Source organism: Stegodyphus dumicola, chromosome 7 (genome assembly GCF_044657685.1).
Source record: "Stegodyphus dumicola isolate Sdum_Otavi_A_Nest chromosome 7, ASM4465768v1".
Classification (NCBI taxonomy): Eukaryota; Metazoa; Arthropoda; class Arachnida; order Araneae; family Eresidae; genus Stegodyphus; species Stegodyphus dumicola.
This window is the reverse complement of record NC_140774.1, coordinates 93,844,061-93,871,466: the sequence shown is the minus strand read 5'-3', so window position 1 is coordinate 93,871,466 and position 27,406 is coordinate 93,844,061. Positions and strand designations below refer to the sequence as shown.

The following is a 27,406-nucleotide window of genomic DNA, read 5'->3' as shown; positions in this document are numbered from 1 at the left end:
TTTCTGCAAGTTGGTGGCTATTGAAAGCGGATGTTAACACGAGGCTCGAAATTGAATGTGGAATGTGTATTACAGAATGTGTACATACTGCGAATATCTAATCGTTGAGTACATTGTCTGCAGTACCATGCTACTGTGGCTCGCAAATGTCTTGCCCTAGGGCGTTGATTTGCTGTACAACTGCGCAGATACTCCTTATAGCTGGCGGGTGTTTGATTATGAAACGATAGTAAAGTGTTCTATCATTCGTTGGATGTGGTAAGTGGTGGTTTGTTGTTAGACCGCAGTCAAATAGGTAGTGCTCGGGAGAACCTAGCATGCCACAGACACAATTGTCAGATGCTGAGATGCCATGACGCATAAAATAAGATGGAAATGGGCCATGACCCGTTATGTACTGTGTCAGTGGGGCTATTGTTATAAGACGTTCCGTGTCTACCTTTGGTAGGAAGTTATACGTCCTTCTCCCTGTGTTGCAACTATTCCATTCTTCTTGCCACTTTTCTTTACAGATATTACGCAGAGTTTTATTGAGGTGTGAGACGGGGGTAGGGGCTCTTATAGTTTGAGCGTGGATGTTGTTGGCAGCCTCATTAGCCAGACGGTCTGCGACGTCATTCCCTTCGTTGTCGGAGTGTCCTTTCACCCATACCATGTTAAAGCGGGCTTGATGATTATTGCGTAAAAGTTGCTGTATATCTATGATGATGGGTGAAGTGTGGTGATGATCCCTGACTGCGTGTAGCACTGACATGCTGTCCGTGTAAAAAGTCGCATTGGTAAGGGAAAGGTTGAGGGCATGTCGTAGCGCATTCAATATTGCTAGTGCCTCTGCTTGGAAGATACTATTGCTGTTAGTGAGATGTCCTTTCTATTCCTTTACTAGTGTGCCATGTTCGTAGTGAGCAAACGCGCAGCCCACTCCCTGATCATGTTTTGATCCATCAGTGAACAGTTGTGTAATCGCAGAGGAAGTGCGTTGTCTGGAGTGCGATTGCTGATGTTGGATTTTGACATGGATCCCTCTACCTTTGATGGCAGGGTGGATGTGTTGCACACTGCCAGGGAGTTCATAGTCTGTTGTTCTGAACGTAATTCCTACATATGTGGCTTCTTGTCTGTGATGGGTGATTCGTACATAGGTAGCCTCTGCCTCTGCCTTTATGTGTAATGGCAGCAGGCCTGCAAGTATCGTGGCGGCGCTGGACGCTGTGGTGCGATAACCTCCGCAATGCATGGAGTCGAATGCATGGAGTCGTTGAATTTCTTGTGAATATTGCAGTTCCGGATGGGGAGAAAACGAGGAGATTTATGAAGAACGAAGAGGATCAAATGGCCAATCAGTTGATCAGCCCCTTATTGGGGAGACGAGGAGAGTAATGATGAACAAATTCTTCAGACAACTTCGGACATCCTCAGATGAAAACGACGAGTCAACATCTAGGAGATCTCAGGAACATTGGTGGTGAAACGGCCAAATCAGTTGATCAGTCCCTTATTGGAGAGACGAGGGGAATTATGAACAAATTCTTCAGACAACTTCGGACATCCTCAGATGGAAAACGACGAATCAAAACCTAGGAGATCTCAGGAACAATGGTGGTGAAAAAAAATTCTCAATTCAGAGTATAGCGGTAATCATTTTTCGTAGATCATGTAAGGATTTAAATTTTTTTTCACATGAAGGAAAATAAATTGAAGGAAACTTTAGAATTATTGTAGAGACAAAGTAACAAACCTACGCCCCGCGCTCACGGCGCTTAACCAAGGGGCCGTAGGTCCCAACGGGAGTTCCATCCATTTCTCGGCAGAATCGGCTGCCGCCTCGGACCGCATCAGAAGGCAATTTAAGAACGCAAAAAAAAACGTGTCAAAAGTGTGCTCGTCCCCCAAAACAACCCGTTAAAAGGGAGGACGCTGGACTGCCAAGTTGGCACAACCCACTCTTCGCCGAAAGTTAAAATAGTTGCAACAACAACATACCCTCATGTTATCAAACTCGCCAAATCCACTACTTTGAAACCTCAACGGAAATTCTAAGTCGCCAAACCCTCGCCAAATAAACGCCACCTGTGATAGGGTAAAATTAGGAATTTCAACAACCCTGACGGGGTCCCAACGAAAGAACGCTGAAACTCGCAAAAAGTGACTTTTCAACCGGAAAGAGGGCATTTCATCCCCCTTTAACTAAATCACAAGCAAACGAAGAAAATTTTACCAATTAAAGCTCATAACTGAAATGCAATTAAAGTTAGAAAAACGAAAGTTATGCCAAATTAAAGAGCTAATTTTTCTGCAACTAATGATATTAAATAATAAGAAATCAAATTAATTTTTGACATGAAAAACTGAGTTTATTACGTGAAAAAAATCACCTATCCATTGTTTGCGTGTACAAGATAGACGACGCAGTTCGCGTAAACTCGGAAAGCCAAAATATATTACACTAGAATTAATAGGCCAAAAAAAGAATATAACCAAACATGTGTAGCTCCAATTTTGAATAATTACAAATTAAAATTTTGCATGAATTAAAATTAAAATTTTATGAATCACATAATTAAATTAAATTCGCTACACAACATTAGCTTAAAATATTAAGAAGCTCATACTGTTAAGCTAAGAACTTCTAATTAGATAAGGTGAAAGTTGGTTTAAACCTTTAGATTGAGGAACAAACAGGACCTACACTTAGCATCGCGAGCAAAACCTGTTGCGAAAGACAGTAATAATACAGACCCGAGCAAACCTGCATATAACCTGTTGCAGACGTGAGCAAACCTAATATTAATTACGGAAAAAATGTTTTGAAAATGTTTTAGTCTAATTTAAATTATTCAAAATGTATTTTATATCAAACAATGACTCAAACATCACTTAAATGTCTTTCTTTTAAAAGGCTATCAATTGATCAAAGCTGGAAATGGTGAAAAAAGTAACTTTTAATTTAATTGTCCTTTTTCTAACCTTAATATTCAGAATGAAAATTCAGAACTATTTGGGCTGAGTTAAGATCATAAAATTTATTTTTTCTGTTTGAGCTAAAAGAGTTGGAGCAGTTACTTAAGACATGAAGTAAAGTGCTGGGAATGATTTACAGCTTACAACTCCAGGACTGATCACTAAAAAGGGAAAAATGATAACAAGCTAAAATCCGTATTTCCCAAGTATAGATATTTTGTTTAAGTTCCTAATAATTAAGTCAATTTTTAAGAATAGCAAGAGCGTTTAGATTCAAGTTTCATGTCTAACTTCATAACGAAAGAGGGCCCGATTTCTGCGCATAAAAATAATACTATAGTTCCTTGTATTTGTGGGAATACAAATATTTGCTATATACGTCATAATGAAGAAAATTAAAAATTTTGTAAGAAATTTGGATGTCTTCACTGTGCAAAATATAACAGATTTGGTTATGTAGCAAATGGAAACATACAAGTATAAAGCGCTGTTATATTGTACAGCGGATTAATTACAAATAGTGATTTAGATAAAATAACCAGAAAGACCATATAGCCGAAAGCACTGTAATGACGGCACTTCAAGAAAACTCAGTTATATTTAGAAGTATTGAAGAAGATTTTTAACAAGGGATTAAGTTCACTGTAGAATCAATGTGTTACATGGTATAAATATTTGTCACTGTGCAAAGAGTTCCCAAAAGAATGCGAAAGTTTAGAACATATAAGCGAAATGTTGGAGGATAAACAGCCCGATGTAACGTATTCCTCCATTTTGAAGTGTACCTGTAAGGCATTAACTTTCACCTTGATGGTGCCTTCGTGGCGTAATCGAAAACACGTCCGGCTAGCAGTTGTGAGGTTCGACGTTCGAATCCCAGCAAGGAAACTGCACATTTTCCATGTTTTCTGAATTGACAAACATAATGAATCTACACACTTTCCTCTAAAACTGTTATAAAGCTTAGATTTAATGCTATTATCCTGATTAATTAATTACCGTGATTAATGAAAATTTTTTAATTTATTTAAAAGTATAACGGATGAATTATTCAAGATAATTTTCAATATTTGTTAGATTACGGAAAAGTAGTCGCGTTTAGAGAGGACATTAAGAACATGTTGGGGATAATACGATTGCATCCTGTTACAAAAATCTCCAACGAGTTTTATTGAAAAGATGAGTATACGAGGTCAATAAACCATACTGTTATTTATGGAACGGTAAGCGCAGTTTATCTTGCAATGAAAACTCTGAAAGTGTACGAATCATAAATAGATGAAGAAGCAAACTTCCTAACAGCAGCGTTAATACTCTTTAGTGATTTTTATATGAACGACGTGTGGTTTGCAACTCAAACATTAGAGGAGATTCAAAAGTGTGATAGTGTTAGTTGACGAAGTAAATTAATTAAATCAATAAATAAATTGAGAAATAAAGGATGAAACTATAAAACTGGTAAGGAAATGATTCAAAACGTTCATTAATGGCTGAGAATTGCTACTACATCAATCCAAATGAAACCTAAGGCTTAGGGGTTCCACGGAAATTGCTTAAACACAGGTAGATACTAAGGAGCTGTTCTCTACATAAGACTCATCAGTTTATCTAGTGAAGTGCAGCAGGGATCCAAGAGATAAAATCTGTTCATAAATAGCATCATAATAAATCGACTAAATGCCACTCTATCTAATTTCAAAGAAAATTTTACGCAGTGAAATGTGGTTAACTGAACATACGTTTTTATCTAATGGAGACTTACCTTTCATTGAAACTTCTAAAACTGATTTCATTCAAGAATATAATATTAGCCTTGAATTAGCGTGTGACACATGTATTGAAGAGGGTTTTACTGTTGAAGCTGCGGTAACTGAAAAACAAACATTTTATTTATTATTTTCTTAAAGTTTTAACAGTAATCATAACATTGTTTCAAATTTTAAGTTATACTTTCTGATTTTTGCACAAGTGCATACAGAAGGAAACAGATCTCATTATTCAATACCCAAAGCAAACTCCTAATCTCCGTTTGCCAGACACAGGTTTTTCAGGTGGAAATTAAGGAACTGACAAAAGACAGTCATTTACTAACAGTAAAAGAGGTCAATTAAATCTTTCTCTCGACAATGATAACTTATTTCACATGGACGACAGGCTTGGACACTCAGACGTAAATAACAATGAAAATATTCCCCCGAATTATAAAATTTGTCTGTAGTATTTACTATATTATGTTCGTAACAAAATGTAGCCACTATCTGGTACAAATGGCTGTCGGAACGTCGTAAATAAGTGTATAACATATTCAAATTTAAACTAATAATTGCTCAGTAAAGTATGAGAATAAGGAAAGGATTACCGTTCATTGCTTTACAAAATCTTTCATCATCAAAAGTGGTAAATTTTCGAAGCTGCTTCTGTCATAAACATAATTCAGAATTAAGAAAATTAAATAAATTTGGAAATTGAAAAGATGATTTTTTATCTGGTTTCCTAGGTTCTGAAAGTAATGAATAGAAATTTCTCCCTCCCGCCCACGAAGTACTTAATTTTAGAGACCTTTGGAAGGCTGGAGATATATTTTTAAGTAAACACTTTAATGTATCATAACTAGTATAAGGTGAGCTTTCGAACAGACTTAACCACCTTGACTCATACAGAAGGAATCTTAAATTCTAATCACTGACACGTTTGCCCATTTCGGGCATCAACGATTTGGAAGTTTTAGCTCCGATGTATTTATGATTGGTTGGAAGTTTTAGCTCCGACGTATTTATGACTGGCAGACCAATTAACGCAATATTCGAGCTATGTCTCACAGATGTTTAAAGATTGAAACTGTGATTGGTATAAATTATCTGGAAAACGTAGAAACCCAAATATTTAAGTCGATTACAAAATCGATTTCAATGGAAAATTTTAAAAATAAAATAAATGACGTAGGCATGATCTTATTAAATGACAATTTGTCTTGTTTTCATTGATAGAATAATGGAAGTATTTTCTAGTAAAGACAAAAAAAAAAAAAAAAAAAAAAATAGTCTGCGTATCTTAAAACTGTTACATCCAATGGACTAGTTACAAAAACCATTTACTTTGCTAATAGAATAATGACAATTATTTTTACTGCTGTTTTCGAGTTGAATACGCTAAACGACATTACATTTTCTTTGAATAATATGTGTTGTTCTATATTTGAACATCATCATGTATATTTTATTATTCTTGACTCATATCATATTGTTGTGAACAGTTTAAAAAGTTCCCTTTTTATATAGTTTTGATTAACTTTACGCTGCATCATATGCGTTTTATGTTCTTTTTTTGCTTAAAAGAATATATAAGTAAATCTTCACTCATTATCCAAAACCTTTTATAGCTGAAATACAGTTAATTTTACAGTTTTAGAACTTTGCTACAATAGATCACACCAACTGCCCGACCTACCGACCTAACAACAACATGAGTGTGTTAGTTACAAATATATAAAACGTACAATGTATTAGTTACAAATATGTAGATTGTACGCTACATTAATAATAAATATCATGTAAGACCTCTACAACAGATTTCATAGAAGAATATAATATTGCCTTAAATTAACGTGTGACACAAGTCTTGAAGTCTGTTTTGTTGTTGTAGTTATAATGCACAGTTTTGATAAAATATAACAGATTACTTACAGAGAAATCATGTATTATTTTGCCACAACGGAAAATGAGAAATGATGCACACACAAAATCTTACTATAGCTAGAGAAATAGGTAGATCTGATTTGAATTTTTAGTAGATACTGTTTAACTTGAGGAAATTATTCGTCGCTATAAAGAACTAAAACCGAAGCCAGTGTGATTGAATAATGAATAAGATTTCACGCATGATGCTTTACATGCTTTACATACGCGCATGCTTTACATGCTTTCTACTTGAAGGATGGTGACCTGAACATGTGACAGTGCTATTCATATACACATTTAAATAAATAATGATGTGGATCGCCCGTCATAACACTACTGGTTTAGTCTTTACATCTAAATTAAAAAAAAAAAAAAAAAAAAAAAAAAAAGCTGGCAAAAGGGCATGGATAGCGTGATTGTAGGCTTCTACAGGTCAACCTTCTGTAAATCGCAAAAAATATTATTAGTTTCTCCGATAGTATCTGCTAGTCTCACATTCTCAAGTGATGAGCGTGAGACGTGATGTCATATTCTTTATATCAGATGCTGGTAGATATATTGATATAAATCGCATAGCTACTCTTTTCGTTATTGTATCATCAGTTTTATTAAGTAATACATTGGCATTGGGAAGTAGATATTTCACATTCGCTGAAGCTGGGAGAAGAAGCTTCGAAATGTTTGATTAAATTGCTCTTGCATGAGTTCCTTGAATGATTTGGAGACTAAAGGCTGAGTTGGAGTAGATTAGGGTTTGAGTTCATTGGAAATAACATGCCTTAGTGTCACATGATGAGCAATTAATTGTGCTTGGAATACTGAATTAGATTTGTATAACGTTTTTCGTAAGAATAAATAACTGCACTATCCGATGGTATATAGAAGTATCAGTACCTGAAATCTTCTTCCTTAGAAATGTCAATATACGTAATTACGTCTATTATACTAAATGCAACTGACTTTGTATCGTGGCAGTCACTTGGATAGAAAGGTGAGAGAGGTCTTTACGTATAATGTATAAAACATACTGAAAATGAGTTTAAAGACCTTATCTCACTTTCCTCAAGTTTTCTCTTTACTAAATGAAGCTGACCTCAAAATTAATGCCTCAAAATGTAAATTTGCAATTAAAGAACTTAGATACCATAAAAAAAGAGTTCACAAAAAGGCACACAGAAAGATAATTCTCTAAAATAATGCAATAAAAATTATCCGCTCCTAACAATGCAAAACAAACGGCATCATTCTTGGGCATATGTTCCTATTAACATTCATTTATTAAAGAATGGCATCATTTTTGGGCATGTGCTCCTGTTATCGTTCATTTATAAAAGATAGTTGAACTCTTACTGATTCTAAAACTAAAACCCGATTCACGTGGACGGCAGAAGCGAACACTGCGCTTGAGCAGCTGAGTCAGGCATTAGTCAATGCTCCCTTGTTAAAATTCTCCGAAGGGAACCAAAATTTAGAAGTTGCGGCTGGTGTTTCGGACCATGCAGTTGGCCCCTTCGTTTCGCAAAACGGGCAGCCAGCTGACTATTTTAGAAAAACGTTGAATCGAACTCAGCAAAACTACACAGCTACTGAACGGGAAACTCCCGTACTTTTGGCGGCACAAAAACTTCGAGTGTACTTCGGGAGCGCCAAATGATGGTTTATTCAGTCAATACTGCTTTGGTCGTTTATACTCTGAAAAGAAATCTTTCATCTCGGCTTATGATATGGACTTTAAAGTTACAAGAAAATAACCTTATTTTTAAAGACACACCAGAGAAGGAGTATGCCGTGGCAGATGCGCTTTTTAGAATTAAGATAGATGAAGAGGGGAACACCGTGAAATGTGCCATGTTAACTTTAAAAAAAATTGAGTCCCGAGATACTATTATTACAGAACTGAAAGGTGACCCCGAATTCAAAAATGCATATGCATACCTTGAAGACCCCGAAACGTTTGAGCATGTAGGCATTAATGCAATCAGAAATAGAGCAGCACATTATGAAATTATTGATAAATTGTTATTTTATGACAACGTAACTAATGAAAATATAGTTATCCCAACTAATCCGGTTATCCCAGATAGCTTACGTTTGAGTGTTCTAAAAGAATTATCTGATTCGCCTATTTCAGGCCAATCAGAAAAACAGTCCAAAGAGTCCACGAAGAGGTTTATTTTCCCCAATTATTCCCCTTAAACGAGCCTCCTCAAAACTCATGTCAGAACGTATTTTTAAACAAATATATATTAAAGAACGGGGCCCCGCTACAGATAATTTCGGTTAACGGTAGACAATTTGTTAGACAGTTCTTTGAAAATTTATGCGCAGGGCTTGGGATACGCCATTTAAAAATGGGGTCACACCGTCCGCAGTCAAATATAGCGGAACGGATGAACAAAAATATTGTAAAAATTATTAGGGAGGGCGTAAAAAATTATCATAGTTTCTGAGATAGCTGCGTCAAAGAATTAGCTTTTGCGCTGAGAAAGGCTAAGTATGACACTACACAAACGACTCTCATGGAGTTACTTTTAGGGAGGAAAATTTCAACTCCCTTAGATAAACTATTTTTTTTTCAACAAAGAGAGACTGAGTTCAGAATGAAAGATATATAGAAAATAATTTAAGAGGCAAATAAAGGGGGACCAAAACAAACTCTTATAACCGCTCCTGCTACTGAAAGCAACCGCAGCTTTTTGTAACGATTGCTGTCAGTAAGTGGGTTTGAATCCACGCTTCTAGACATTCCGTTATTTCACTCCGGATAAGGCAGGGGGAGAGAGGTGCAAATTGGGCAGTTGACAGTTGACAGTTGAGAGCAGAATCTTAGCACCCATGCAGCTTACTTAGAGTATTCGGGTCTAGTCCAGACTCCGCAACTATCCGGGGCAACACCTCAGGGGCTCCATAAGGCCATATATTAATCCTGTTTTATAATACATGATACATAATACATTCTTACAAATTCTTATAAATCCCTTTAAATTCAAATTGCATTTTTCATGTCTCGAGAGAGTGACTTATACATATTAGATTTATAAGTAGCATTGCTCTATTATAGGTATTTTGACGCAAAATGGCATTTTTTCTGGAATAATATACCATTTTCTTTCATATTTCGATTCTAAGATCTAAATTATGCCTAAACATTGAATTTTCTAAAATTTGGAGCGAAATTTAAAAAGAAATTCACAAATTTAACTTGGAGCATTTTTTTTTTTCAGTTTGCGACAAGAATAATTCACTTAGCAAACTTCTTAATACATGGCAACCTGTTTTCCTTTCCCTTCCATTATGCAGGAGCGGAAAAAAGTCACATCGTTCCTACCTTTTTACGTTGTGTTCATACATACATATGCTTATATTGTTCATAATATATGCTTACATAGCTACATAGTTTATAATAAACATAGTACATCCACGCTAACATAGATCATACATAGTACATCCACGCTATCATAACACATAGCTCATGTAAAGAAGTTCATAATACATACATCCTGTTTCATAATACATGCTTACATAGTTCATACATGTATACATAGTTCATAATACATTGATCCTGTTTCATAATACATGCTTACATAGTTCATAATAATTTTCATTGTCCATGATTCATACATGTTTCATAATATATGCAGTATATACGCAATGTTGATCTGTACTAAATCTGTGGGAGGGGGAAAAAGTGGGCAAAAGCCAGTAGGCTAAAACAAGACGCAGCACGTCAGCTGAGAAAAGGGGCCTCAAAGAAAATCCAAACGCCTGAAAGAGGACGGGGCGTATTTCGGCTAAAAAGAAAAGAAGCAAAAAGCTAAAAACTGGTCTAAGAACGGAAGAGCCTCCACGGCTAGAACAAAAGGGGAACAGACGAAATGAAGCAAAGCCTATCGATTGAAAGGGCTGAGAAGGAAGGCTAAACGGCGAAAGGGAAGGAAAAAGCTTTGTAAACTTAAAACTAAAAAGGTGAAGTCATTACGGCCAAAACAGGAAGTGAAGGGACGGCCAGTGAGGTTACAATGCCAGTGGAATTAAAAAAAATCTTTTTACATAAATGAACAATTAATTAAAGCAGTGAAAAATTCAAATAAACATATAAACAGATATACAAACAAAATAATAATCATTATAAATAAATAATAATAATATAACAAATACATATTAATAACAAAATAATAAATAATAACAAAATGATTAATAATAATAATAATAACAAAATAATAATAATAATAATAAATTACAATAATAACAAAATAATACAAAAATTCAAATAAACATATATACACTTGCTACGGATGTAAGTAAACACTAAAAGTGACTAAATAATATTAATAATATGACGTTACATTTACGTGAATGGAAGGAAAAATAACAATCAGAATGATATAAACATTGTAGGATCAACGATAAACAATAAAGTCTGAATCATTTACATTTAGCCAGAGGAAGCAAAAAAAGTATTATAATAAAAACAGAAGGAATACGTTTTTCCTTCTGTTTGTTTCCGTGTATGTATACCATATAGTGCATGTACACAGCGAAAAAAAAGGAGGAACAGTCTCCATTTTACTGCGCCGATTGACGAAATTCAAATTGCGTTTTTCATGTCTCGAAAGCGCGACTTAGGATATATATTAGGCTTATATTTAGCATTGCTCTATTATAGGTATTTTGACACAAAATGGCATTTTTTTCTGGAGTAATATACCAATTTTTTTCCATATTTCGATTCTAAGATCCAAATTATGCCTAAACATTGAATTTTGTAAAATTTGGGGCGAAATTTAAAGAGAAATTCAAAATTTAATTTGGAGCATTTTTTTTTCAGTTTGCGCCAAGAATAATTCACTTAGCAAACTTCTTAATATATGGCAACATGTTTTCCTTTTCCTTCCATTATGCAGGAGAGGAAAAAACGTCACATCGTTCCTACCTTTTTATATTGTGGATGAGAGGAAAAAAGTCACATCGTTCTTTTCAAATAATTTTAACAAAATGCCTAAACCACATTGGATGTTATTATGGCTTTCAACAAATATGCCAAATTTCAAAACGCGCAAATATATAAATTCACGTATATCTCTATCTTCGGAAATTTTGAATAAAAAAATTCTAATTTTTTGCAGGTATGCTTAGGAATACATCTACTTTAAGATGATGGTAAAATTTTTATAAATAATAAAAATTATAATAAAATTTTTTTTTCGAAAAGTTATAAAAATTATTTAAAAATACAATTTCAAAAATAAATCATAAAAAAAATGAGCGAATGTTATTTAGAATGAACTTAAATTTGGAAATGGGAAAGAAAGACTCAAATAAATTTAATAATAAAAAAAAGATATTTGTAAATATGTACCAAACTCAATTAACACCAAGAAGCTAAAATTTTGAGGGCTAATTTTTTAACTACTCGCGCGATGTTTACAAAACTTGGCAGTTTGACATAATTTGAGTCGTAGAATCGGAATATGGAAAAAAAAATTGGCATATCATTTCAGAAAAAGTCCAATTTTGTGTCAAAATACCTATATTAGAACAATGCTATATGCAAATCTAATACATATCTTAAGTAACGCTTTCGAGACATGAAAAATGCAAGTTGAATTTCGCCAATCGGACCAGTAGAACGGGAAATATAGAACTGTCCCCTTTTTGATTTCGCTGTGTACATATTTGTAATAAGTGGGTTTATGCACCAAATATATATTAATAATTTTAATAATAAAATTTTTTATTGCTTCTTAGGAAATTTTTACTAATCACATTTACATTTGTCTTCGTATGCAGAAACACGCAATGCTGAGTTTCAAAGTTCGACCGTTAACCTTAAATTTGCGCTAATTTGGAAGAATGAGTTTGTAAACTTCGAAAAAAAATTACACGGCCAATCTAGTCTAACAGTAGATTCGCATTAAGTTTTTCTCAATACAAACATAATATTAAATTTTATTTTAATTTGAATTTATATAATACGTAACTTATAAGTCTAAAATTTCTAAAGATGAATACTATTATATATGTTTCAGTAGAAAAAAATTTACTACTGAATTTCTCTTAAGAAAAATAAAAATTAACTGAAACAAAATTTAAGCAAAGGACACTATTTAGGTATTACCTCTGACAGCTGATAAATTAGAAAGCTATTTTTAAAGCACTTTCTTTGCCACGACAGAGATAAATTGATTGTCGGAACTTATCGTTAGCGAAAGCTTGAACTATCAATTTACTGGAGATAGTGAAACCTGTAAAGTACTAATTTGAGAATTATGGCAATGATTGATTGAATTGAGGACTTTAAGTATCTAAATAAAACGATAGCTTCATGTTTGAAATAAAGTTCTCTCTCTCTCTCATTTATGTATCAAACTTTACTTAATATTAACTACTTAATAGTCATTTAACGAAACGTTTCGCAATTGCACAATTAATTGCACATTTTGTTGACAAGTTAAATAACTGTGAACGTTTAAATTGCCGCTATATAACTATCGATCGTATTACAACTTATTTTTACCCCTTCAATGCTTTGCTTGTATTTTGATTATGTTGCACAGAAAAGTAAAAATTTTCAAACTGTAAAATGTAATTCAAGGTAATTAACTCTAAAAATATTAACTTTTCATAAGCATGTAATTATGAAGAGTAAGTATTTGTAACAAGAAGTAAAATAGAAGAAAATGACTTTTTGAGAATGTGTTCCAGTTCACGTTTCCCGCTTGTCAAACTTAAAACATTTTTATAATAATCATTACGTATTCTGAAACTTCTCAGTCTCCTATTAAATATTTTCACCTCGAAGGAGACATGTTGCGTTCGTTAAATATATAAAATCTTGTCCTGAGCAAATAAAATTCATAAAAATCATCACATGTCGGGAATTGACAGAAAAGAATAAGGGAAAGAATCTAGAAGAAACGCTCGGCTACTATTACATGACTGTGTGAAGTATAACAGATTTGGTTTATCTTCCACGTGGATCACATCTTTCGACGAAATGTAAAATATTTAATTTTTACATTTCAAACTTAATCGATCTGTTACTGATGACAAATTTAAAAGTAGCAAATGTAAGTCTTCATCATTTAAATTCTTATTTTTCTTTCTACAAAGGTATATAACGGACATAATTAAAATTAATTTACATTATAATATATCCATCTGATCGACTTTATGAGCATTTATAGCTCACTTGTAAATCATAAAATTTATTACTAACGCTTTATGTTTTGCAAATGATAGACAAACATAAAAAACTTTTAAAATAGTTTATTATTTAATTAATATATTTAGTATTTTTTAAATTTTTTGAGGTTTTTAATGTTATTTATTATAGCCAATAATGTAAAATTTTCAGATTTCAGAGTTTTCTTAAAATAAATAAAATATGATAGCATTATTAAATGTTAGGGAACTACAATTGTATGGAAAATGAATATAATAATCATAGGAAAGTATCCCCGTATTTTAAAGTCTTATTTTATTAGACTTATAAGTCTAATGTTAAGAAAAGTTCATGTAATAGGCATAAGGATTCACCTTGTTTTAAGCCATAAATTGAGAATAAGCTTGAAGAAATTATAAGTTCTTAGAGCTTTATTTCTTCTAACGTTTTAATTTTGAATGTAAAAGTTTTAAATCATCAATTTCTCTGTTAACTTAGCACTGTCTTGTAAACAGCAGAAAATTTATAATTAATTACACAGTATATCTACGTAACTTTTCATCTGCGTTTTGAACTCCCTTCCCATTTAATGAAGATCACTGCGGGGAGACGATTTTAATCTTGTGCCGAAATTGCCGAAACAATTGATCAGCTCATCATATGCAGCCATAAGACTGAGAGCATTAACATTGATTAACCCCGTTCGATTGGAAATACGGTTTATCTTGTCAACGGAGCTTACTATACTTTGTTAAACGTACAAAGTAATGAAATAATACAGAAGGGAAAGAAAATATATAAAACATACACAGATGGAATGAAGACTTGAAATAATTTTCTGTTGCTGTCTTGAACTTTACAAATGTAGACAGGACACATTATAATCTTTACTTGCTCTTAAATACTTGCTGATTCTCTCATGTAATATTATTATTTACTTATAATAAACATATCTAATATTACTTATAATAAACACTTTGTATTGTAGAATGAATCTTTAGCGAAATTTTTGTTTCAAATCATGTTAAATGCTTTACTGCAATAATTGAAAGCAACGAACATTGCTAAATATAATGTGTAGCGTCTGCTAGATGTAATGTTTCCGAACCACATATTACATTTCTTCTTAAGAATTGCTGGAAATAAAATGCAAATTTTCCATGATTTATTGCTAATTGTACTAAGGGGAAATTTGTTTTCATTCTTTTAGGGATATTTCTGGGATATATTCGTGAATTAATCTTCCTTTATCTGCCTCGTCCCATCTTCTTTGCCATTTTATTAAAACTTGCTTAGAAATTTTATTCTTGATTGCAAGTTTTCAAATAGGCAGATGGATATTAGTCACATCTTTTAATGTGACTTCCTTAGCTGCTACATCAGCAGCTTCATTCCCTAATATACCTGTATGCCTTGTATCGAGTTTAGGCTAATGAAATGTTATATAGTATAAGATTTAATTGCATTCCAAAGATGAGCCTGATTAAAATTTCCCAGTGCATTTCTGTTACTCTATTAAAAATATTAATAACAAATGAATGTTTAAAATTATATCCTATCAGAACCTTGCCTAGATATTTTTTACATGAGGAAAAATCTAAATGTGCATTATTATATGCAGTTAAATTAGTGAATTTTTATATTAAATAAAAGCAAGTGTATTTGATTCAAATATTATAGTTCTCTTATAGCATAATACCTTAGCTCTTATATTATTTTGGGATTGTAGTTTAGATATTCAGAAAAATAATACAACTAATAATTTAAAAGTTTTAAACGGAAATGTTAAAAATTCGTTTTTGATAAATAGAAGGAAATTTGAAATAATATAAAACTCATTGTTTTAATTAATTGCTTCTTGCAATTTTTCTTGCTTTAGAGAAGAAAAGTAGACAACGTTTTATGACGTTTTTATTTAGCTCCTAGTCTATAGGAAAAAACAGCCTTGTTTGTAAATTTTTTTTTAAACTGGCAAGATTTTGCATGTATTTGTATTAGTTCAATTTTTTGAAACTTATTCACCCCTAATAATAATCATAATTGACAAAATATAAAACTATTATTAACGCAATTTTCGAAATCGTATACGTTTGAATTACTCCGTATTTCTGAATCGCGTTTAAAAGGTCTAATTTACTTTAGTGACCAGAATTTTTGTAATAACATAGAATAACATAGCATTTATAGTAGAAATTTCTAATGAATATTTTGGAGCATATTTAAGTTACTTTTAAAAACGAACGTAAGTCCAAACTTATTAAATTTTAACCAGTTGGAATTTTAAGACTAAAAGCTATCTCATTTAATTTTTTTTGTACACATTTAAGTTGTGAGATTAAAGTAACAATTATTTTTCAGTTTACACTATTAAAAGAAATGTTTGGAAAATTATTTCTTTGGCAATTGACTATTGACAATCAAATTTTTTAACTTTGCTTTTTCGATTCATTTCAAATTTTATTGATAGACTCATATTTTAAATTATAATTTCACGAACCTCAAGCATCTCATTTTCTGTCATGTTCTGTAAAGAAAGAAGATAATCATTCCATTATGTTTCTTTGTTTAATTCAATATGACAAAGAAAGCGACAACAATTTGTCTAATGGAAGGGGGTTTTCGAGGAGAATGCTCTAGCATTGTAAAATATAATTTGCTCGTGTTCGCATCAAACGGAAAAATTTATGAAAATGTGTTTTTATTCTTACGTGAGTCTTCATGGAGGACGTACTAAGGTTCTAAAGCAAAACTGCTTCGTATTCGCATCAAGCGGGAAAAATTCATGGAAATGTGTCTTTATTGTTTCACACACCGGAATCTGAACCGGGTTTAAATAGTCAATGTTTAAAGGCCTCAGATAAAAAAAATAGCAAAAATCACTATTATGGGCGGCAAAACGTTTCTTGGGAAAGTTCGATCTATCTAATTCCATTATCTTTAATGTAAATCAATATCTATCCTTAGTTCCAAAGATGAAATTTTTAAAGCGTATATAAAGTTTTATGAAACAACAGAATTTCTGAGAATAAGTTAATGTCATTAATACCTTCTTTAATTCAGATGAATTAAATATAATTAAAAAAAACCTTAGTTCCTTCCTTGGAATTAATAAAAATTATGTAATAAAATATGTACAAGCAGCTTTATTGCAGTAAGGTAATAAAGTAAATCAGTTAATTATTATTTGTATGATTTTGTTGCTGATTACTCTGACACCAAACGTTAGTCGATAGATGTCATCATTACCGAGAAGATGTTTACGAACTATGATTAACGGGGATCATAACTCAATTATATAAGACAGAGAATGAAAGCTGCAATAAGAATGTAATGCTTTTAAATCATTAAAACCACTGCCAACACTTTGCTTTAAGTATATTTTGAAATTAAGCTTCTTGATATGTTTCACAGTTAATATTTCATTTCTTGAAATGAATTTCTAATGTTTCATAGCCCCAGTCTGGCGTCCCTTCTAATGATTCACCTGAGGTAGATGCCTCACTTGCTTCACTTTTGCCGCGGCTCTGAGCCTTATTACTATATGCTTGGCATATATGCTTGGCATATAGTAACACACAATGTATTATATATTAAACAGACAATGTGTTGTATATTAAACATACAATGTATTGCATTTAACGAACTAGTTTACTCTCGCTGATATGTAAGAAAAATATGTGTTTTATGTAATTTTAGGAAATAACTTTTGTTGTAGTTTTAAAACAATAATGGTTTTATTTACTCATGTTATTTTAAACTTTATTTACTCTTGTTATTTGTTATTATCTTCTTATTTTAAAAATTATTTCATGGTAGAGTTACTTAAAATAATTAAAAAAATATGTAAAAATTTAAACTCAGGAAAAAGCATACTATGTCGTACTATAGAGGTAAAGTAAAGTCTCGCTTTACATACAAAGGCTGCATTTTGTTTATGACTTTAAATAAAGATCTAAAATTGTCAGAAACTGACGTTTCTTTACAACATTATAAACGTAGAAAAATTTAGGTATACTATCTTCTGAACTGAAAAGTTTGATTTTATAGATTACACTGGATTTAAAATATTCGAATGTTTAAGCTAACCAAATATTTTAATTTATGGGAATTTTTTGTTTGTTCGAAATAAGCTCATATTCTTTCAGATATATTATATATCACAGAACGCTTGAATTTTAAAAATATCGAACCTATGTCACTGAAATCATTGTTCTACTTCACTAGTACTTAGATTACTTTCCAAAATGGTTAAACAAAACACTTATAAAATTCGTTCTATAATGAATAAAATGTTCTTATCAATAAGTATGTCATTTGCTTTGCTTATGATAGAGAAATTCAAGACTTGTCTTCGGTGATAATTCATGCTGAAGAGGAAATGTATTGCGTTAATGTGTGCTAAAGGTTTTCCTAATGAAAATATGCTTAATATAGTTTGAATTAACAAATTTTATACTGAAAATTTCAGAATTTCAGATTAATTCTTTATCTGCTATCCTTAAATTGACGATTCAGATTTTTACATGTTAAATGATTTAGCATGTAAAAACCTTTGTTTATCAATCATTTGTTAAAGGATTTATCATGTAAAAGTATAACTATTATGAGTAAAAACATTCTGCACACTTTTTAGCATGTGCTTGTTCAGAAATATATACCGGATCTTTCTGAAACATCTTTTCACCAATGGAACTTCCTAAGCAGTGAATCTGAATTTATATTTATGTAATTGTTTTCAATCTTCCATGCTAAGAAAAAATATATACGTCTTTTTATAATAAACAATAAAAATTAACTATTTTCTTTCACTGAAATAAATTGTTTTAAAAATCAGTTTTACCCGAACATAACCCTAATAAATGAGATATCATGTAAAATTTGAAAAGTAAATGATAATTTTTTTCATAAATGCTTTCAATCAAAATGTGACAGATGAAGGGCTAAGGCACACTGTAATTTTCGATTTACTTATGACAAGTTTACTTCAAACATTTAATAACAGTCGAAATTATATAATGTGAAATATTATGTTTTTAAGAAGTGAAATGTTATGTTTTTTAAGAAAGTGAAATATGTTTTTAAGAAGTGTTCAGTACTATAAAAACAGTTCATATTAAACAAGAAATCTGCAAATAAGCATCACTACAAGCAGAAAAAAAGTTGTAATCTCATATTTGTAAAACGTTTAATGCAAGTTTAATGAAAGTTTAATTATACGTCATAAATTTTCATTATTCTTTCATTTTTGGTATCGTTAGTAATAAGTAAAAACTCGAGGATTTTACATGAGAGTCACTTTTGTTGCGATTATTTTCTGCATTCGTCAGCACGCAAGACAGTCTACAGGTACCTTTTCCGATTACTACCCCAAGCAGCAGCGCCGTCCATCAAAGCACGTGCACCTAGTGGTATCTAAGAACAACAGTATCCCCCTCTTGCTATTCCAGTTAGAGCAGAAACTCGCGTCGAATTGGACGTGTGCTATCTGGCTAGAATTCGCGCCGCGCGGAAAGGGTTTTGAAGCTCTTTAGAAAAATTACGCGCCTTTAATTCAAAGAGCATAATGGTTTATTAAGGATAAGCATCTAAATGGACAAGGTACAGTAAGCTTAATTTTTTTAAATGTACAAGTAACCTAAATTACGTTACAATGTAAAGCGAAAAAATTACTCTCGCTGTTCTATACCTGCTTTTTTTTACGCTTATCGCTAACTATACTTCAAACTCACAACAGAACACTCTTCTAATCCTCTGTGAAAATACAAATGATTTATCTGAAGTATTTCGCTTGAAGTTTAAAAGTTTGCTGTAGATTCATAATTTGATAACTGAACAGAAAAGCGCTTCGTCGAATCATTTCAAGAATTTTATATATATTGAAGAATCTAGAAATTGGTATCGCATAAGCTTTTGATATTATGAATAAAAATATAAATTTATAAATTTTTCTGTATAGGAACTAAAGTATTTTATAACTAACTTATGCTAATAAAAATAAAAAAATATTGTTAAATGATTCTAAAATTAGTTGTGTAAACGTTATTGAAATATAAAGAGTTTTTAGCAGTTTAAACAAAGCGTATAGTCAGATATCAGATTTAAATAAATATTATTAATCGATAATGCATATTGATATATCTGAACAATTTTAAGTGGAATAGTTATGAAAAAAATTAAGAGTTTCTAATAATTAAGGATATATATATATATATATTCTAGAAAAGGATAAATATATATATTTTATAGTACTATTACTTGCATCAAGACATAAATTAGCTGTTAAGCTGGCAGATAACTTATTTTAAAACTGCAACAGTTGAACATAATTTTTTAAAACGCAAATTATAAATTTGTTTAAAATTTTGATGTGCTGACAAGACAGTGATTTAGAATACGTACGTGATATTATGATAAACAGTACAGTGATTTAGAATACGTACGTGATATTATGATAAACAGTACAGTGATTTAGAATACGTACGTGATATTATGGCATTTATATTTATATATTAAAAGAGATATATAATTTATTTATGACAATAAGTTTAGAAGTGAATACGATAGATTTGATTTCGTAAAGATTAATTCGAAATTACAAGAGAGAAAAACAGATTTGAAATAAATAGCAAAGGTAATATGTGATTAACTTATTATTTTATTGCTATTAATGTAATAAGGATATATATTCTAAATGCAAATAATTATAATAAAAGATATGTTCAAGATCAGTTACAAATCATTCGGAAGGAACTGAAAAACTCGCAGTAAATATTTACTCTTTTGTCTAAGGATTAATACCTGACATCAAACTTATAAGATTTTAAAACTATTATTAAAATTTGCTGGAAGCATTTTCCAAATACAGAAAATAAAAAATAAACTTTTCATTCAATTGTATATCAAAAAATTAACACCGCGAAAGAAGATTTTTATTAGGAAACGTTATTCATTGTAATTGGATTTCTGCAAATACAGTAGGTAGTAAACAGAGAATAAACGACTTCAAAAAATAAGTCAATACATTTAGCTGAAAGTAACGTTTATTTGTGAAACGGTTGTGAATTATTCATGAACTAATTTTTCTGCTGTATCTTCAATAAATGCGGTGCATAGTTATAAACGTAACACTCGCTTTAAGGAAATTGAGAAAAGGGAAATGAATCCTTTCTTCTTGACCAAAATAGCGTGAATTCTGAAATATATCAGTTAGCCGGAATTAATCTTAAACTGTTTAACTGAAATAGTACCATCGTTATTTAGCATATAAAGTGTTGTTATACGAAGTTCTCTTGTTCATGAAATCAAAATTTTTCATGCGAAAGTACATATTCCAATTTCTTGCTAATAAATGAAACTGATATTTTTTAAATGTTTGCACAAATGAATAAAAAAATTTTTGAGCTTATGCTTCAGTGATAACAGATCAATACATATCATTGTATAAAAGAAATACAGTCTTAGAGAAACAAATATTTTGAAAGTTAATATATAGATTTATTATATTAAAATAGACATAAATATACATTTGTTTATAAAAGGATCTAATCAGAAGACGAATATGGATGGCACTAAATCTCCATTGCGTTCTCCAGCTCGATCACCAGCATTATCTCCAGCCAGATCACCAGCAATATCTCCTAACCGCTCGCCAAATAAATCTCCAAATATATCACCAGGTCGTTCTCCCAGTAGAGCTTCTCCAAATTATGGTTCCCCGCCACATGCTAGGCACCGTTCAGCTTCGATACCAGTTACACCAGAAGCTCTCAAGGGCGTTAGGAATAGATTCTTGAACGCTCCCGGGGGCCTCTATCCTTTAGGTGAAAGCCGTCGCGACAGCAATAATTTGCTTCGCGTAGAAGAGGATTCAAGGGGACGGTTACCTCGCAGTGCACCAGAATTAACTGTGGACGAGGCAAGTTCAGGATCCATTAGCCCCTGGCGGGATGATCCCAGCGAATACTCCACATCCTTGGCATGCACTGTGCAGAGGCCACATGCAGAGGTTCTTTCCCGGAGATTCTCTGAGACTCTCACAGTTAACAATGACCAGAGCTACCGTCGAAGACGGCGAAAATCACTTAGCCCTAACCATAGTAGATCTTTGTCATTTAGGGCACTGCGAAAAGGGAGTCAATATACTTGGGATGACTTTAGGCCAAGAGGTAACAGCGTGCCATGTGCCGATCCTTTGCCGTTTAGAAGTCGCAGAGCTTCCCACCAGTACACACGACGCGACAGGAGTGTAAGTCCTCGTCCTAGCTTACCTCTGGAGGCTGATGATGATAGATATTATATGTTGAGACAGTTCTGCATCACTTCCAAAGGCGATGTGATTAATAAAGGAGATATGTATAGGCAGAAATCAAGAAGTAATACGAGTGTGGCTTCAACGGGTTCCAGCATAACAGGTGGTGCGTCATCTGCGACTTCGTGCTCTTCAGGACATCCACCTCCGCCAAAGAAGGTTTTAATGATGGGCACAGTTGGTGTTGGTAAAACTTCCTTAGTGACGCAATTTATGTCTTCGGAGTACATGAATACATATGATGGATCGTTGGGTAAGTAATAACTTATGTATTATCATCTGCATATAGTAAAATATAATATGCAAAATCGAATAAAGAGTAATGATCAAATTTATGAATTCCTGTAATTAAGAATGATTAAATGTTTACAAGTGAATCCGTTTTATGTAAAATTATGGCATATAGTTAGGAAGTTTCCTCCAAATCAGGTTAGACTGTAGAGTTATTGAAAAAGATTTCCTTTCGAAAAGAATAAAATTCTGATTTTTAAAACCTGAAGAAAAAATAGTTTTAAGCTCAGTTAATTATTCTGATTACAGTTTATTCTGGTATTGAAGTTTTAATAAAACAGTAAAAGAAAAAATATTTTTAAATGTTTCTTGAAATTCGATAACATTGCATATAACATATTTTAAAGAAGGAAAAGAAAAAAAATTAACCAGTATTTTGTAGCTCAAAAATACGCGCATTATGCGTAAAAGTTTCAAATTCATTATTATCTTTTGACGTTTTCAGAAATTTTTTGATAAATATTTGAAAGTTTATTTCTGACTGCACTTAATTCTGATTATCACTATTAGACATTTAGTTAAAAATCAAGTATTATGCAGATGAAAAAAATTCAATCAAGAACTTATTACCTAACACATGCAGATAATTAGGAAGCTCTTTTTGCTAATTCGGATTACTTAAAGATCTAACTTAATTTGCATAGTTTATATAGAATAATTTTCAGTAATGATATCAAACGCATGCAATATGGATAATTCTTTTCAAGTAATTGGTCATTTATTTCAGATTATTTCTGAAATGTTTAAGTAAAATATTCAAACAGAAAATAGCAGTATTTCAGTGAAAGTATGCTGAAATTAGAAAGAGAGTTTTGCAATATAAATATGGAACGTTTTGTTAAATATATAGCCCGGAATTTCTTTGTCATTAATGGTTTCATGATCTTACACATTTTTCTTTTTCATTACTTTTTCATTTTGTTTATTAACAGTAAAACTTTTAGTGGATATGCAGGTCAGTGTTAATAAATTCTTTCCGTTCAAAATCAATTTCATCATTTGCTGTAATGGAAATTAAAAATGTAAATTTAATAGAATATTAAAAGATATAAATGAAAACATTTAAGCTTCAAAGCATAGCCAATGTCATTTTGCCTTAGGAGTTTTCTCTTAATTTATCAAGCAGCACGTTTATAAAGGATAATTTAAGGAAGCGTTTTCCTATTCGAAACGTGAATTATTAAAAAAAACTGAGCGGAAATGATTTAAACTTGTTTACGGAAAGTGTTCAAATGGTGTATAACATAACTTAAGCTTCAACGCTCAAATAATAAATTTCGCATAAACTTACGCATTAAAAAAGCTAAATCTGCTGCAAATAAATTCCGCAAGTTATTCGTTCGAACAAGATACTAGAAAAATACGTACGTGTAACTATTTCTTTCTAATAATTTTGTTGCAGAAATTCACACAATGTGTATTGAATATAAAATGAATATTCTATAAATTCCTTATGTGGTGACAAAAAGAGATTTGGAGGATAAAGACTGACATGAATAAATTAGAGATGTAATAATTATTAATGAGGGAAAGATAATATTAATGAAAGAAATATGCAAACTTTTTCTAGTTAGTTTTGAAGTTAGAGCTTTATTTGATCCGTTCTTCATTCCGACGAACTGTTTTGTCACATGGGTGCAGCAAAAGTTGTCCACAACTTTACCTCTTTTCTTTTATCGAATTACTCCAACTTCTACTACATCTGTTAAACTATAGGCATTTCAGGAGAGCTTAATACGGCTGTTTTCTCGTTTTTAGGGAACAAAAATATTAGATTACAGGCTCAGTCAAAAATTTAAAAAAAAAAAAAAAAAAAAAAAAAAAAAAAAAAAAAAACCATCATTTTTATAGTCAGTTAAAAGTTGAATTTTGCTTGATTTAAACAAAATGAAGAAAGGTCCAAGAGGTACTAAGAAGGCCTTTAGGCCAATTAACAAATGGCAGTAAGAACACTTTTAGAGAATTTGGTCGCTTAAGTATTTTAAAGATAAATAAGATAAATACTTTCACATCAACTTGATAAAATAAACATGTGACTCACGCACGTATTATATACTCGCATGTTTTCAAAAATCAAACAAATTATGTCAGTGGACCTTTCATATAAGTAGTCCAAGTTGAATACAGTTTCTTTATTTTATTCCAAGAAACTTAAAATACATTTTAAGGCCATAATATTCTTTAAAAAGGGATTTTTGTGATGTTTAAGTGTTAAAGCAACAAGTATTCTAAAAATATAAATATTCTAAAAACATCACTGAAAACATGTAGTTTCAGTGATATCCAGTAAGTATAAATAACATGTTTTCCATCTGTGCAATTCCTGTTTACAGCTTCGCTAGAGTAAATGTTTGGGGAATTTCATTATTATTTTGTTTCCATATTGCATAAGAAGTTTTAATTAATAATCTGATGCAGTGCAAGTATAATCAATACATTAAACGTATGAATTATTTTTAATTAAGGCCTGTGCGAGGTTAAGGGGTTGTGCAAAATATATCTCAGAAAAGGGCCTGGCGAAAAACAGTGTTGGAAAATATTTCTAAATAATGAATAAAAACTAATATTAATGGCATTTATAAATAACGCAACTGGGTCACAAATGTATTATAACATTTAGTGGCCTGAGTTCCACTAAAATGAAGTCAGAAGTGAATTTCATGTTTATGTGCATACCCTTTTATGCTGAACATCTTAATGTGCTTACTCTTTATAAATGTTTACTATAAACATAAATATAAATATTTAAAATTATTAAAATAAAATATTAAGTACATTGATTAACTTAATTTACTCCTTAGATAGTTTGTATTTCAAAATCTTTAGTATTGTTACAAATCTTCGCTCTCTGTTGTTTATCCTTCAAATTCAAAAACAAAATTTTAAAATATGTGATAGTTCCAATGTATTTATTCTAAAAATTGTTCCATATTTTTAACGTCATAAGCTTATAAGTTATCTTTAATTAATTGTTCAAACTGTTCACTTCAAATTAATAGGTAACATAATTGTATTACAGTGCTTTTTGTAAAACATCTTTAGTTAATTAAAACAACACTGAGGAAGATTATATCTAAAAGTGTAATATCCTGCATTTTAAGTATAGTCTTCTGATACTAGTAAATTATATTATAAATTCGAAAATACTGATTTTAAGAAATTGTCATGTTATACACAATTTGACATAATTTAAAGTTACTCGCACTCGTTATAAAATATTCTCCTTATTTCGACTGCGTTTTTCAAAAGTAATTTTCATTAATTATGCTTCTAAATCATAGCTTAAAATAAAACGTTCTTAAGTCTATTTGTTAAACTATTAATTTCTGTTATACTGATGCTCTGCCAGGTTTATTGATATATGAAAATTTCATGCAGAGTATTTAAAAAAAAAATAAGACAAACTTTTATAGGTAGTAGAGCACAACTCTGCAATCATAATTTTTCACAAAATGCATTGTCGGAAATGAAATGGAAAGGGGCTAGAGGGCGCTTTATGGTAAAACCAAAGAGAGTAAGGTACAAGCACAAAAAAGAAACCGAAAATGGAAAAAACTGTGATCACGAAACGTTACATATATAGCGTTTACAAAAATTCTTACCAGACTATATTTTGAAAACCGTTGGTCATAGACATAGACTCCCATTAACAAAAATATTTCAAATGACTCAAGTATGGGATTTTTAAGATTGAAGTTTTGTAAAAATTAAGAAATCAAACTTTCTATATGTTCTTCCATTCATTTGGGAAGATTTTGTACTCTTTATAAAATATAAATCACAAAACATTTGTCTTCATGAAATGAAACCTGAACGAGAAATTTAATTCAAAATTTGAGATAACTGACGTCATTCTCTATTTGCGTTAAGGAGTTGGTTAATAAATAAATTAAACTAACTTAAGGGTGATTTCTTCCCCCCCCTTTAAATGTACTTGAGTAATATTCTTTCATGATTTACGAGCGTATTTAATTTATAAGCTTGTTACATTTAAGCCGGAAAAATTTTCACTCAAGGTGTTTATAAATTTTATATGTATACATAAAGTCTGAAAGTACGTTATTAATATTTTCATGAAGTTTAATTACTTTAAAATCACAATCTGGTAATCGTACAAAAGAATAATTAAATCACAAATATTTATATTTTTTAAAATCAAATAGCAACTAATATTAAAACCTGCTAGTGTTTTCTAGAACATGAATTCTGGAAGATTCTGATAATAGGATCTTCAGTTAAAAAAAAAAAAAAAAAAAAAAAAAAAAAAGAATATTGAATAATTTTTTTCCTGAATCTTCACAGAGATGCTCATCACGTAATGTCTTATCATAAGAAACCTTTCTCTAAAATGATGTTTCACTTAAATATTTCGCTCTCGAAGTCAAGAACATCATTTCAAATAAGAACATGGAAAAGGAATGTAAAGAAATTGAATCAAAAGTAAAAGAAAAACCGTCTTAACACGTCGTTGCTTTTTTTCAGTACTACCTCATTTTACTTTTTTCAGTTTATTGGTCCTGTTCAGGGAAAAAAGTTAAGGAGTCCTAATTCAGTCACTTTTCTAAAATAGCACGGCAGACCTTCATGGATTCAGAAGCTCTTTGTGGTCGTTCATGATTGCCTTCTTTGACTGCATCTTGACCTTTGATTCCGATAACTGTAGTCTTTGCGTTGCTAGGCTGCCAATTAAATATCCAGGAAGAATTGTTTTTTTTCCCCAATGGCGGGCACTTGCCTATAACGGCATTGACTACTCCTAAGGCCAGAAGTAAAAAAAAAAAAAAAAAAAAAAAAAAAAAAAAAAAAAAAAAACCTCAATGGTGCAACAGCCCTAATGAGCCATGGCCTGAAATTCTCCGAAATCTGCTTTCTTGGTCCGAAAACTGCTTGGGCCCCGCAGTGCATCAGCATATGCCCCGGGCAAGCGTCAGCTTGTCGCAGGACCCCCGGTGTTTAGACCCCAAGTGAACTTGGTACTCATTTTATCGACCCACTCAATCGATG

General features: G+C 31.5%; 1 protein-coding gene across 1 annotated transcript in view; it reads left to right on the top strand.

The window, feature by feature from the left end:
* The first annotated feature begins 19,938 nt into the window (after window positions 1-19,938).
* The window catches only part of LOC118201397 (uncharacterized), a 524,295-nt gene continuing 516,827 nt past the window's right edge, over window positions 19,939-27,406 (top strand). Inside the window, exon 1 of the mRNA XM_085820601.1 lies at window positions 19,939-22,364. Within this exon, the coding sequence (XP_085676727.1) occupies window positions 21,362-22,364 (1,003 nt within the window). The 5' untranslated portion in view covers window positions 19,939-21,361. The remainder of the gene's footprint in view (window positions 22,365-27,406) is intronic.